The sequence below is a fragment of the Echinops telfairi genome, unplaced genomic scaffold (assembly GCF_000313985.2).
Source record: "Echinops telfairi isolate 266 unplaced genomic scaffold, ASM31398v2 ScPeMD7_7407;HRSCAF=8445, whole genome shotgun sequence".
NCBI classification, from domain to species: Eukaryota; Metazoa; Chordata; class Mammalia; order Afrosoricida; family Tenrecidae; genus Echinops; species Echinops telfairi.
In genome coordinates this window covers 1,049,761-1,063,147 of record NW_022111307.1, presented here as the reverse complement: position 1 = coordinate 1,063,147, position 13,387 = coordinate 1,049,761, and the positions used below count along the sequence as shown (strand labels likewise).

Genomic DNA, 13,387 nt, shown 5'->3' with positions numbered 1-13,387 from the left:
TGTATTCTAGCAGTTTCTATTTTTTTCCTAAGCATTTTGCATTTGATAGCATGTGATTTGAGGATACAGACATGCTTTCATTTTTTTAACAAGAACTTGAGATACTTCAGTAAAAATGCCTGGAAAATATCCTATAACTTTGATAGAGCTGATGATGAAGGTATTGGAGTTTATCGCTTAAGTTTGTAAAACCATTGTACTTCTTTTCAAGTTTTTATAGTGAGAGTTCAGATTGTCCTTCATAATCAAGAATCACTCACATGAATTTGACTTATTATAATAAGTCCCCTTTCTTCTCTTTCCTTCACTAGCTCATTATGGTAGTGGTTAAAACTGCCAGAATTTGAGTCACCATTCCATCATCTACTAAGTGGATAAGCAAGGCATTAAATCTTTAAGTGCCTTCATTTCCTCATCGTTTGCAGTTAAGAATGAGAGTGAGGTCCTCACAGTGCTGTAGGAAAGATTTACAGCCATTAGGATGGCAAGTGTTAGCACAGGGCACAGTCAATGGTAAGTGGCACACACGTGACCTGTTCTGTTGTGTGCCTTTTCGAAAGCATCGGAATGAAAAAAGCCCTTTTTCCCTCTTTCCTAACCTACAATGAGTCACGGAATATTAACATACAAAATATGAAACATAAGGAAAAGATATTTCAAAAGGATAGCAAAACAAAATACAGAATCTTGGAGTCACTGGTAGGGGAGGAGGAGACACAGAGCTTGTGTGGGTCTGCTCCATTTTTGCCTGAATCCAGCTCAAAGCAGTCACATTGAATCATCACTGGAAGACAAGTACTGGAATTTCCCCTGAAATAAGGAAAATGGAAGATTATCTGAAATTGCAGAAGAAATAAGGCCATGGAGAATGGCTAGTTGATGGGCAGCGTTATCGGGCACATCAGTCCTAAGGAAAATCACAGGCATGTAAAAGGGGAGGGGGACGGCATGTCTGCTATATTCTTGCTCCCAGGACTTCTCTGGCAAGGCACTAGGTGGGGGTGATTAGTTGGGTTCAGATGCAGATATTATGGTAATTTATTACTTTTGTTAAAACTATGCATAAGCAGTGGTGACAGCTCCTCTTCTATGCTCTCCAATTTTCTCTTTGCCAATGAACACAGATCATCTTCCTGCCTCAAGTCTTATTGGTCCTCTTACCTGACAAACCTCAAATGTTTTCTCCTGTATTTTCTGTAAACGTCTTACTTGCTGATTCTGAGTGATGGACTCATAGAAAGTAGAACTGCCCCGAAGTGTGTCTTGGCTGAAATCTTTACTGAAACAAATCGCCAGCCCTTTCTTCCACAGTGTCACTAGTTGGGTTCAAACTGCTAACCTTTGGGTTGACAGTCACATGCAAACTATTTCTTCCATACAGGGACCTCATACATGTCTTAATTTCCACATAAGTATAGGCTTGTATGCAGCCACACAATCTATACATCCTTATTTTCAAAGATTCAACAGCAACAATAAATCTTTTGTTTTTATGAACTTTAAAACTCCTCTGAAATGACTTGCTTTCACTCATAGAATTAAGAAATAAATAAAACAACTAACCTAACCCACAAAGCCAAATATATGTCTTCTTAAAATCCATTTTCTTCTTCCCTTACTTGCAACTGTAGCCCTTAGCTTTGCAACTGGAGAGCATTGTTTACAAATGTAAGTAGATTTAAAAATGAGTAATTCCTTAAAATTAATAACTTTTTCTTACCCAATATGTAATCTCACTCTTCATTTCCACATTTTATCAAGGAGAGGGGTAATTTCGGTTGAGCTATTAAGAAAGGAGGGGTTCCAAATTATTCATTAAAATAGGTACAGTAATGAGATAAGAAAGCATTGAAACAATGAAGTTTTTTTTTTTTCTTTTAACAGTGCTGAAAAAAATTATGTTAAGTTCTGCTGGCTGAAAGGGGAAAAATAGGTATTGGATACTTTTTAATATGTGATTCTGCTCAAGAAAGCACAAGATAATGAAATGGATCAGTTTCAGGATACTAGGAGAAAGAGAGAGAGAGAGAGAGAGAGAGAGCTGGAGGCAGATGATCAATGCCAGATAATTAGTAGTGTGGAGAAATAAGCAGAGCAGGGATACTAAGATGAGATTGCCCAGAAGGGGCCTGAGGCTGGACCACATGGAGAAATATTTCAAATACTATGCAGAGGAATAAAATGTGTCAGTCAGAAGAAGACAAGTAATGCATGACTGCAAAATGAACAAACAAATCTATGTTGGAAGAAGCCCGAATGATCCTTAGAAGCAAGGCTGGTAAGACTTTGTTTCACACACTTTGGACATGAGCTCACTCCCTGAAAAAGAATAACATACTTGGTAAAGTAAAGGAAGACTCTCACCAAAATGGATTGACACAGTGGCCGCACCAATGGCTGAAAAACAAGAACAATTGTGAGGATGGCGTGGAATCAGGAGGTGTTTGAAGCTGTTGTAGATGGGGACTTTATGAATCAGGACCGCCTTGAGGGCGCCTAACCAAAGCATCCGAACAGGCAAGTTCTCAGAGATCCAAGTTTATTAGCGGTTACCAGTTTTAGGAGAGGGTGGTGAGGAGAGGAAGAAGGCCTCACTGCTTAGGGCTGCTGAGCTTATGGTAAGGGTGATTGAAGATTTTGGAAATGGATAATGGCAAGAGTTGAATATAATGAATTTAATTAATGTACAGAATTGCACTTGTAAAAAATGTTGAAATGGAAAATGTTTTGTTACACATATTCACCACAAAAGACAATTTTATGATCCATATAAAATAAACAGGTTTTTTTTTCTTTTTAATTCTTAAAATATCTGCAACTTCAAGCTAGAGTTTTCTTCTCTTGGTTTCCTTTCTTCTTTCTCCTCCTTCTTGGCATTCTTCACTCTTCACCCTCTGCTTTTCAGGACAACACTTTCTTCTCCTCCTTACATTGTCCCCACCTTTTTTTCAGTGGAAATGTAAGGAGGATAAGTCTCCCAAGCAGTTTGGCCCCATCCGGGCTGCTGTCAACCCCATTCTCTGACATTCTGCTGGAATACTGCTCTAGGCTCTTAGTTGAGAGTAAATTCCATGGGGTCCTGGGAGTCAGACCTATGACCCACCAGACAGCAGAGCCGAGCAATTTCAACTAATATATTCAGCCAATAATTATAATTACATAAGTACATTTTGGAGAAAGAAAATAATGGTCTAGGAAGAGTTCAGGGTTAATAGATCAAATCTAGCCTCTCCATTAAAGTGTTTTAAATTATCCATTCCCCTTATTCTGTATTCAGGGGAGATCATCTTATCTTCCTCTTTAAGCTTAAGAGAGTGGCAGTGAGTCCTCAAACCGTATTTTATATTCTACTATGTCAGCACTGTCATTCTGAGGAGTTCTCATTTTCCTCACCCCTTCTGAAAAGTGACTGAGGCGAAGCATTCCACATGCATCCCTAAAGCCTGCAGTGTGTTCCTTTAACCAGAATGGCTGCAGCAGTAGCTGGACTCAGTCCTAAGCTAGGGGAGCATCCTTTGTTAGAGCAGCTGAAGCAGGGGTTCAGTGTAAGCATTGGCTCTCGTGTATAGTAAGAAATATCCTGGAGTAGTTCTCTAATTTTACTTCTCGAAAGAAATCCCTCATAGAAATATCGAGGTAGGCAAAAACTTTTGACCTAGTTGGGGAAATAAGATCCAGTGTGTTTCTCAATTTAAGAGGGCCTGAAGATCTTTGTTCTCTGGAACTAATTTCCTAAAACTTCTAATTAATAAGAGGACAATAGAAATTGTAGGGAGTGTCACTCTCTAAATTCACTTTTTTTGGGTATTTATTTACAGAGGGGAACTAGAAATGTTAAATGGCACATATCCAGGAGAAACAATCCACATCAGAGACTATGTGATTGGCACCCCTTGAGTTCCTGCTGGCAAATGCCTATACAGTTACCCTGGACATCTATGGGATAAAATAGATGATAAGTATTGGAGTGGGATCTCCTAATTTCCAATCTTGGGTGGGAACTAAATTTGTAATCAAATAAATGGAAAGAGGTAAGTGATCGCATAGCCTCTATGACAAAATAAATAGAAGAGAGCTTTGTAATACAACTCAAGTTGAAGGAAAGTATAAATATTTCTTGTACAAAATGAGACTACAGTCTCAGAAACCCTGTGGAGCATTCCTACCCTGCCTCACAGGGTTGCAAAGCATTGGATTCTATAATATGGTTTTGCATCACCAACCTTGTGGTTAGCAGGCCAAAGATTACCCAACATCAATACCAGCTGCGAAACACCATTTCAGAAGTATTGAAATATCCAATACCTGGGTATGTCACAATGGTGCCTAAGCTGTCTTTATAATTATAATTGTATGAAACTGTCTAGCTTAAAAAATCCTTAAAATTAAAAACAATATTCATAAACTTCAAGATAGGGGGTTTGACAAATTTTTGAGACAGAAGACCAATCCTGTTCCTCAAACAATTTAAAAATTATTTGAAATTCATCCATATATTTTAACAAACAAATGAAATCATCACTATCTGAATAATATCCTTTCAAAGTTTTCCGTTTTCCTTCAGAGTCACAGGTACATATTGAAAGAGCCGGCCGAATGTTCTTTGGAATCTAAAGTTAACAACATGTAATTGGACTTTTTATTAATGCTTGTAGTTAAATTAAGAAAAAGTCTCCGAAAGTAACAGGTTGACGTCTTTCACTAACCTCTGAGGTCAGTGTTTATTCTCGCTTATGGAAATTGTAAGGTCTTTTTTGTTGTTTTAAAAAAAAACCCAAAAACTTTCCAGTGGGGAATTTAATTATCTCCTCCAAAATAACCATTCCTCAAGTTGGCACTCTCTCATGTCAAATAGCAACTCATTCCAAACAGTAAATAATAATAATGTGAACATAGTCACTAAATCTCTGAGTTGTATTTTTAAAATACATTAGTTTATTTTTACCCTATATTTTAATTTTGCTATTAGTTTTCCCAGGACATACTCTGGCCTATAATTGAAAATCTAAAACTTGTCCAACTATATTTGTGAAGAGTATTGACTCTGAAGGGCAGCTGTTCATCTCAAATAAGCACTTTTTTGGCAACAGTGGGATCTCATGCAGTACTTTAGAGGGAATAGTTCATAAAGGATGATTTCTTGAAAGTGCAGTGCTTACTTCACATGAACTATACAAAGCTATCAAACATGGCATCCTCAAGATCCGTAAATGACTTTCCATTTTCTAATGAAGCCAAGGCTGGCTGGAGCAAATCACTTCGAGCCTTGCATTTCCTCCATGCCTTACTTCCTAATTCAAACTGCAAAATGATGGGCTGGGGATGGGTTGGGTGTGGGGTTCAGGAATAGTTTTGGTCAGGGTGGTACAATGTGTCTGGTGAGAGAAGACATGAGTATTCATTCCTGTTTGCTCAATTCCAACTCGTAAGACAACATTCACAGAAGAAAATCTGGAACGTGCAGTTCAGTGTTATTGATGATATTTTACGTGAGGCTTAGTGAGCGTAGTAAATGAAATCATTAAACTAGGAGAGAGAACGTTCTTAGTTCAAAATATGCTAGTCTATGCTTTAAACCCTACCAAACACTTGGAACATAGAATTGCCTTCTATCTCTCTCTCCTTTGTCCTGCTGATGGCTGAGCAAAGTGTCTAGGCTCCATCCTCATCGTCCATAATGAGGGGGTTCTCTCTTCAACACAGTCTTTCTTCTGGTCTTTCCTTCTGAAGTTTTCACTTATATCCTCTCATCTCTGTGTCACCGATAGGCCATCTCTTTTCAGAAGATTCTTTATCATTTTACCACAAACCCACTGGGGCTTAAAACAGAAAGTCCAGGCACCCACAAACAACTCACCATAAGCAGGCTCTACATCTCCCACTGCAAAAACAGCCACAGTGTGTCTCGGAGACACCACTTGGGATCTTTCCAGGCAACACTGGAGGCAGAGGAGTGCAGTTCCACAGACAAGAACTACCAGGAAGACCGTCAGCAAGACCCTGCGTGCAGAGAGAAGGCTCAGAGTGGTGCGGTACCAGGCAAAGTCAGGAGTTCCTGTTACTTCCTGCACAGGGGCAAAGACAGCTAGGCTGACTCTGAGCAGTCTCATATGCTGAGTTCTTTAAGAACCATCCTCCCCAGGACCCATACACAGCCACTGGGCTTAGAGAAAGGCTCAGAATGGGCATTTCTTCCTGAGGAGTGCTAATTGTTGCCTTTGAATGTTGGGGAATTTTCAAAGGAAAATTTATTTATAAATTAATTTTTTTCTACCTTTGAGTGAACTTGTCATATTTAGCTAGGGAAATCCAAAAATCAAGATCTAGTGTGCTAAAACAACTGTGTCAAAATTTCTAAAGAACTCTCTCACAAAGGAGGCAGAAGTCTTATTTTGAATGACTGTTAGGGCAGCACTATGCAAGAGTTGTTATGGTACATTTTATGAGGAAGAACAATTTTTTGTCGTAGTTATCCATCATAAGAATAGATTATTATGCTAGGTAACACATTTTGGCGCCTCAAGTATTTGACTTGTTTCTGTATTTACGTACTGGTTCTAAACATAGCACCAATTTTTCCCTAGAAGCTCTAGATTCTGAGATATAGAACATATGCCAAGTACTACTTTTCATTCCACTAGCCCATAAACATCAGGATATTTTAATGTAGTGTTAGCTAGCCTGAGGCAGAAGAAATATCATTGGCTTTATTTAAAGTAGTTTGTGTTGCACTAAATATTTAGGTCAAGTTAAACTTCCTTTGACCCAATTATATATTTGAATTGTACAAATTACATGAACGTGGAGTTTTCCCCAATTATCACTTCACTTTTATTGGAATGGAGACAGTTCCAGTTTGTTATCTTATAAAAGAGTGATAGATAAGAGTTGCTGTACAATAAATAAGGAGTTCTGATGGTCAGCTATTCAAACCCAAAGTCATCTATTTGAACCCATCAGCTGCTCAGCAAGAATCAGATGAGATTTTCGGCTCCCGTTAAGATTTACAGCCTCCGAAGCCCAGTGGCAAATTTCTACTCTGCCATTGCAGAGAATGCAATTGCAAAGAGCAATTGATGGACTGGTAATGAACTTGGTACAATAAACAGAGATGCGAATGTTCCAAAATGCAAAATGGGTCTGTCACAGTTCAATCCCCTTTATTAAAATTAAAATGTTCCGTTCTTATTATAAGAAAGCAAAACTTTTCTACCAATGCACAGAAACTCTTAAATTAAAAATTAAAAATATTTAAATAATGAAACTGGGAGCCACCTTCACCCCAGAAACATTTAACATGAATGATCCTTAGTGCATAATTTTAAGAGAAAAAAATTAGACCTTGAAATTATTTACGAAAATTACTATGAAGTCTTACATTTTTGACCCTCTAAATTGTGCTCACACCTTCCCTATATGTGCATTCCAACTTTCTTTTTTATTTTCCATTCTTCTCAAGCTGTGTTCTGGCATTGTGGTATCCAACATGTAGTCTCTGTGTATATTGCATAACCACTCATATGACAAGGAAAACCTGCTGCCATCTAATCGATTCTACCTCATAGTGCTGCTATAAGACAGAGAACTACCTCACTTGAGTTTGCAAAATTTTCAATCTTTTAAAGACTGCAGAGTGACTGGTGGGTTCAAAATATTGGTCTTGTGATTGGCAGCTTAATGCGTTACCAAACAGTCACCATGAGTCTATATATATAGCTTATCTTGGAAGTCCCTTAATAGCAAATTATTTTTTAAATATTTTTATCATTTTTTATCTTATCCTGTAACTTGTGGGTCTCAATTCTTCTCAGACTTAAAACTTGGATGATAAATTAATAAATTAGCATAGCTTAATAGCTGGAAATATAGAGAAACACAATGTCTAAGAAACTAGAGCCCATGTGGTCAAGCCAATGCAGTTTTCTGACTCAGTGCCTCAAACAGCACCAGGAACAGACCTTAAGATCAAGACACCAAGAAAAAACATTTGTTGGTGGTGGTGTGGGTTATTCTTAAAAGCAGTGATTTCCCTGGAATGGTTTGGGTAAAAACAATTAAATACGTAATCTGAAGGAAAAGCTTCTGTTGATATTGAGTCACATGACCCCCTCAGGATTTCATTAACTTGTATGATTTAATGAACTACCTCAAATGATTTAAGAAAAAGACTAAGATCATAATCCTATATGGTTGTATATATCATAAAGCATAAATAAGAAAAGTGAGATATTCTTACCAGATATACCATTCGTTAGGATGCTGGTCATTATAATTTATGCATCTAGTAATACAAGAGCAAGAGTTAATACTGGACCTCTGGATGTACAAAACCTATTTCTTTTAGATCATGAAATATGTACTGAACACATATATTTAATCAGAAGTTACCTGCTCAATGCATGCCTCCTCAATATAATGAAGCACATGAGTACCAAATGTCCAAGGTACTGAGAATTCAGATATGACTTTGACAGACATGCCAACAGATAATTACGGTGTCAAAAGCTGGATTTTAGAGTTAACAAATGCTGTTGTGTACTGAGAAGGGCAGGACTAACTTTCAAGGCCACGATGGTATATGTTGTCATTAGATGGTATCATTATTTAACTCATTTGATTACTTATAGAAGAGTTTGGAGACCCAGGCCCATCCAGAGGTGTCTTGGATGGAACACCTATCAATTTACTTCTGAAAAATCAACCACAGGAGATCCTATGCTCTGATACACATGAGATTTCTATAAATCAGAGTAGACTTGAGAACAATTAGTATAGTAGAGGTGTAAGTCAGAGGCAGATAATTATCTTATCATTCTGTTTATTCATTGAACCAGAATCACTTAAGATGCGTATTCTCCATGAAAAATGTATAGCTTCTGTTATACGTATATTGGCAGGGTGTAGCAGAAGTGTAATCCTGTCTAGACAATTAGTGAGGAAAAGTAAATTAAACAATAAAGAAGATGAAGGGATCTGTCTACACATAGTCAGGATGGTCAAATCAATCCTTTGTCTAGAGCTTATGTTCTCAGCCTTATTTGGCCTGTGATGCCCTTTTAAGAAAATATTATGCAGTGCTACCCTGGATATTAAAAACTTTTGTACTATAGTCCATAATCCAGGATAAAGTGTAGGCATCTGCTTTCAAAGGCTCCTACGGTCATTCCAGAACCCCTGGCAGTTGGTATCATCCGCTTTGGGAAACACTGGTCTAGACACATGTTGGGTATGAACAGGAGAAACCTGTTCATCACAACCTGATAAGCTTCCAAGACAGGGTCTTCCCACCCTCACTTGTAAGGAGCATTCTGGCTGTATTTTTCCCAGAAAGATTCATCCCTTCTTCTGCCAGTCCATGATATAGTGCATGGTCTATGCCAATTTATTTATGTAAATAGTTTGAAACTAGCTTGTTTGTCATAAAAAGGCTTTGTCAGTTTCCATTTTACTTTTCCTCCTTTTAAAACCACTCAGACTAGTGTTTAGGACTGACGGACAAGGGATCTGGAATATTTTAAAGCTGGGACCCTTAGCGCTCTCTCTTTATTTTAATGTTACTCATTTGAAAATACTTTCCCTTATTTGTGAAATATAAAATCTATATAAAGGAAAGCACACTTTATGTAGTTGCACAGCCCATTGGACGCAAACAGTGACCGTCTCCGGGTAAATCCACGATGTTTGAGGTTCTTCCAGTTTCTTCGTCATCTTCTTTTTTTCCCCCAAATGCAAATTTAAGTGCCTCGTTGTTTTCTCTAGTTTTCTTACATACTTGTCAGAAATTGTTTCTCAACATCATTTTTTTTAACAGAACAAGTCATTTCATTTATTATTCAAACAAGCTTCATTTGTATTTATTTAGCTTGCTGGCTCTGTGCTTGCGCCTTGAACACTCGCACAGAGATTTTCTGCTCCTCAATAAGGAAAGCACGCTTGCTCCTGTCTCGGACACCTTTAGCGCCCAGGGACCCCCCATAAGCCCTGCGTAGGTGTATTTTGGTTTTGGACGACCTCGCGAGAACTTTGAGTCTCACATCACGGACCCCGCGAAGTCGGCCTGGGCACACGCCACACGCAGCTGTTGGCGATTTCCCAACTTCTCTGCATGCAGGTAAGCAATGCTGTTACCAGGGGTCCGGGACAGCCTGGTCTTGTCAGAGGCTGTGTCATGGGACAGCCCACGCCGGTGGGTCAGACGCTGAACCAGTTTGAATGCCTCCGCACAGCGTCCCCGGAAGAGGACTTAACGTCATTTCTTAGCATGAATTTTACTCCAAACATTTCAGATGAAATGCAGTCACCCAGATATCAAGTTTTCAGCTTGTTTGCTTGTTTTAACATCTAAAATGGTTGGCATAGGTAGAAATGCCTGGGGAGAAAATGACTGAACTATGGCTTTAAAAATCTCCCTAAGATCAATGACAATCATAAAAAGAATTTAGCAGTCATTTTTTTCATTTGTTTGAAGTGAATGTCTATATCACTACAGGATCCAAGTCCACTTCACTTTTACTTTTCCTGCTTTTAGAGACACTTAGACCTAAACATTTTTAGACCTGTGGGGTAGGAATCCAGAGGTTGTCATGTCTGTGAGCCTTTACTCTGTTTGTTATTTCATATGCTTATTCATTTATTTTAATTCTGTGTAGTTTCATAGCCAGCCTCGCTCGTCAAATCAAATCAGTAAGCGGATCACTTCAACCCCCTCCTGCCGTCTTTCCCGTTGAGTTAGTTAATTGTGCCAGCCTGGCCGATAATCACATGTGGTGCTGGTTGAAAGGCGGAGGGATAAATGGGTGGTGAAGCCTCGCCTTTCTAGTTCTCGGGTCTCTTGTTTTGTGATGGTTGCATCGGGTGCAGCTGCCTTAGCAGTTCCCTGCTTCAGCTTGCAAGATGGATTTCCTACAAGACATCCCCAAGGAGAAGCCGCATGGATCTATCCCGATGCAGCCCTGGGTGCTGGAGCAGCCATGTGGAGACCCCTGCCAGTGCTGAGATGATTACATGTTCACTGACTCAGCTTTCCTCCTGCAGTCGGCATTATTGCCTCTGTTATGTGAGGTGAAGGACTTTGTGGACTGGTGTTGGGTTAATGGGTTAATGTTGGACTTGTGGGCTTGGGCAGCATTGGGTTGGGATGTTTTCGTGATGCACATTTTCTTTGCATAAAACTCTCTCTTATACGTGTGTTGCTGTGGATTTGTTTCTCCAAAGTACCTAGACTAATACACCCGTCCTCCTCCAGCCCATCCATCATTTGCTTCCCCCCCCTTGCCTTCACCGGAGACCCAGGCCTCCTCCTCCAAGTCTTCAAAGTAGTCTCATGGGTGTGAAAACCACTTTTCTTTTTCTTATACCAATGGTTTCTTTCATTAAATATTTATCTTTATAAGATTAACATAGCGAAGCATAGTGCTCTCTATTTTTGTCCATGGCTTGCTGTTTGATGCAGTCGTTTTTTTTTATGCATACTATTCTATGGTATGAGTGTTCCAGTTTATCTCTTCCGCTATAATCAGAATTTGGGGGCTGTTTCCGTGTGTTCGCTGTTATTGAAATTACTGCCCCAAACATTGGTGTGCATCTGTCTGTTCGTGTTGCATTCTTGATTCCTTTATGTTTTACAACAAGCAGAGGGGTTGCACGGTCATAGGTAATTGTACTTGAGTTTGTGTAAAGCATCATATGGATTTCCATAGTGGTTGTAAAATTCTACAGACATGTAGAACATTCCAATCTCTCCAGCATTTTTTTTCGGGTTTTTTTTTTCCTATTTATTTATGTAAATTTTACTAAACTGCCAGAGGAGTAAGGTGGTATCTCATTGTTGCTTTAATTTGCATGAAATTTGCATTTTTCTTGTTGATAATAAACAAATCAGCATGAACATTTCTTCATAAGGTTTTTGGCCACTTGGCTGTCATCTTCAGTAAATTGTTCATGTCTTCTGCCAATTTTTTTGATTAGGCTGTTTTTATTTTTCTTATTAACAAGCTGAAATTTTCTATAGATTTTAGACTTTAGCCTTTTACCTTATGTATGACTGTTAATTATATTTCCCCAGTTGTGGGTTCTCTTTTCACTTTGTTGATGAAGTTTTTAATGTGAATAAATGTATTTTAGAAGTTTCCAGCCCCTTGTTTTCTCTTCTATAGTGTGAATGTTTTTCGTTTTGTTTGATAGTGTATTTATGCCTCTACTAGGCCCCTTATGTTTGTCCCTGTAGTGTATTTATGCCTCTATTAGGCCCCTTATGTTTGTCCCTATTTTTTCATTGGTGGTCTTTATGGTTCTAGGGTTTATAGGTCTTTGATTTATTTTGAGTTTTTTGTCCTTCCCCCACCTCCCAAGACTATTATTGGCAAGTATTGAGTTCAAGTTTTGTACATAATGTGAAGTATAGGTCCTGTTTCATTCTTTTACAGGTGGAGATCCAATTGTTCCGGCACCATTTGTTGAAAGGCTATCTGTTCCTCACTTAATGTGTTTTAGAGAATTTAACAATAATTAATGGCACAACCTTTTATGAAATATTTCCTAGTCTTATGAAAAATTATAGATTTGTATATATGATTAAAACTATTGTTAATAAAGTAACATATAGGACTCAGGTCTACTTTGTATATATCCTATTACACAATTACAACAATTTCACCAAAATGGAATTTGACAGATGAGAATGTATTTATATATATCAAAGCATTAAAAGTGATTACTTCTCTTGAAAAGATGAACATTATAAAGAACTTTCTCTTTTTAATATTCCCTTATAGTTAGAAAACTATAAAATATAGTAAAAATATGTAGATCTTGAAAATATAGTATCCTACTTCAAAGATAGATGTAAGGGAATTCTATTGGTGTCTTGATGTAATAGAAAAGTGAAAAGTCCCTGTTTTGAAGCTAGAAATCTAAGCTTTTAGCCAAGAATGTTTCATCTTTGTATATGAGGGGCTACCCAAAAAACCGAATTATGCAACCAGAGCTAATCTTCCATAGTATGCATTTTTCCCACTAGGCAAGCATTCAGCAGCTCACTCTAAGTTATGCACACAGTGGCTTCATGTGGGAAGGTTCTCTCTGATTACAGTGAATTTTTATGTAAAAGCATTTTTGCTCAAAACTCATTGTTTTTGTTTGTTTGTTTGTTTGTTTTGTGATGGTCGATTTAATAGTACAGCATGCAGCTGTGAAATTTTGATTCCTGCTTGGGGAAAACATGCTGGCAGAAACTACTGTGATGTTGAACACAGCTGTGGGCAAAAAAGCGTACAAGTGGTTTTCTCAATTTAAAAAAGGTGAAATGTTGATTGATGACAAAGCTTGTTCTGGATGTTTGTCAACTCCCTGAATAGATGAAAATGTGAACTTGTAGTGCATTTGGAAT

The 13,387-nt window shown here is 38.1% G+C and overlaps 1 protein-coding gene and 1 pseudogene across 1 annotated transcript in view; both read right to left on the bottom strand.

The window, feature by feature from the left end:
• Positions 1-13,387, bottom strand: part of TMEM207 (transmembrane protein 207) — a 31,783-nt gene that overhangs the window by 11,239 nt on the left and 7,157 nt on the right. The window contains exons 3-4 of the mRNA XM_045296446.1: positions 8,237-8,281; positions 5,858-6,000 (exon numbers count right to left, since the gene is read on the bottom strand). Of these exons, the coding sequence (XP_045152381.1) occupies positions 5,858-6,000; positions 8,237-8,281 (188 nt within the window). The remainder of the gene's footprint in view (positions 1-5,857; positions 6,001-8,236; positions 8,282-13,387) is intronic.
• LOC115871813 overlaps positions 9,855-13,387 on the bottom strand; it is a 7,355-nt pseudogene continuing 3,822 nt past the window's right edge.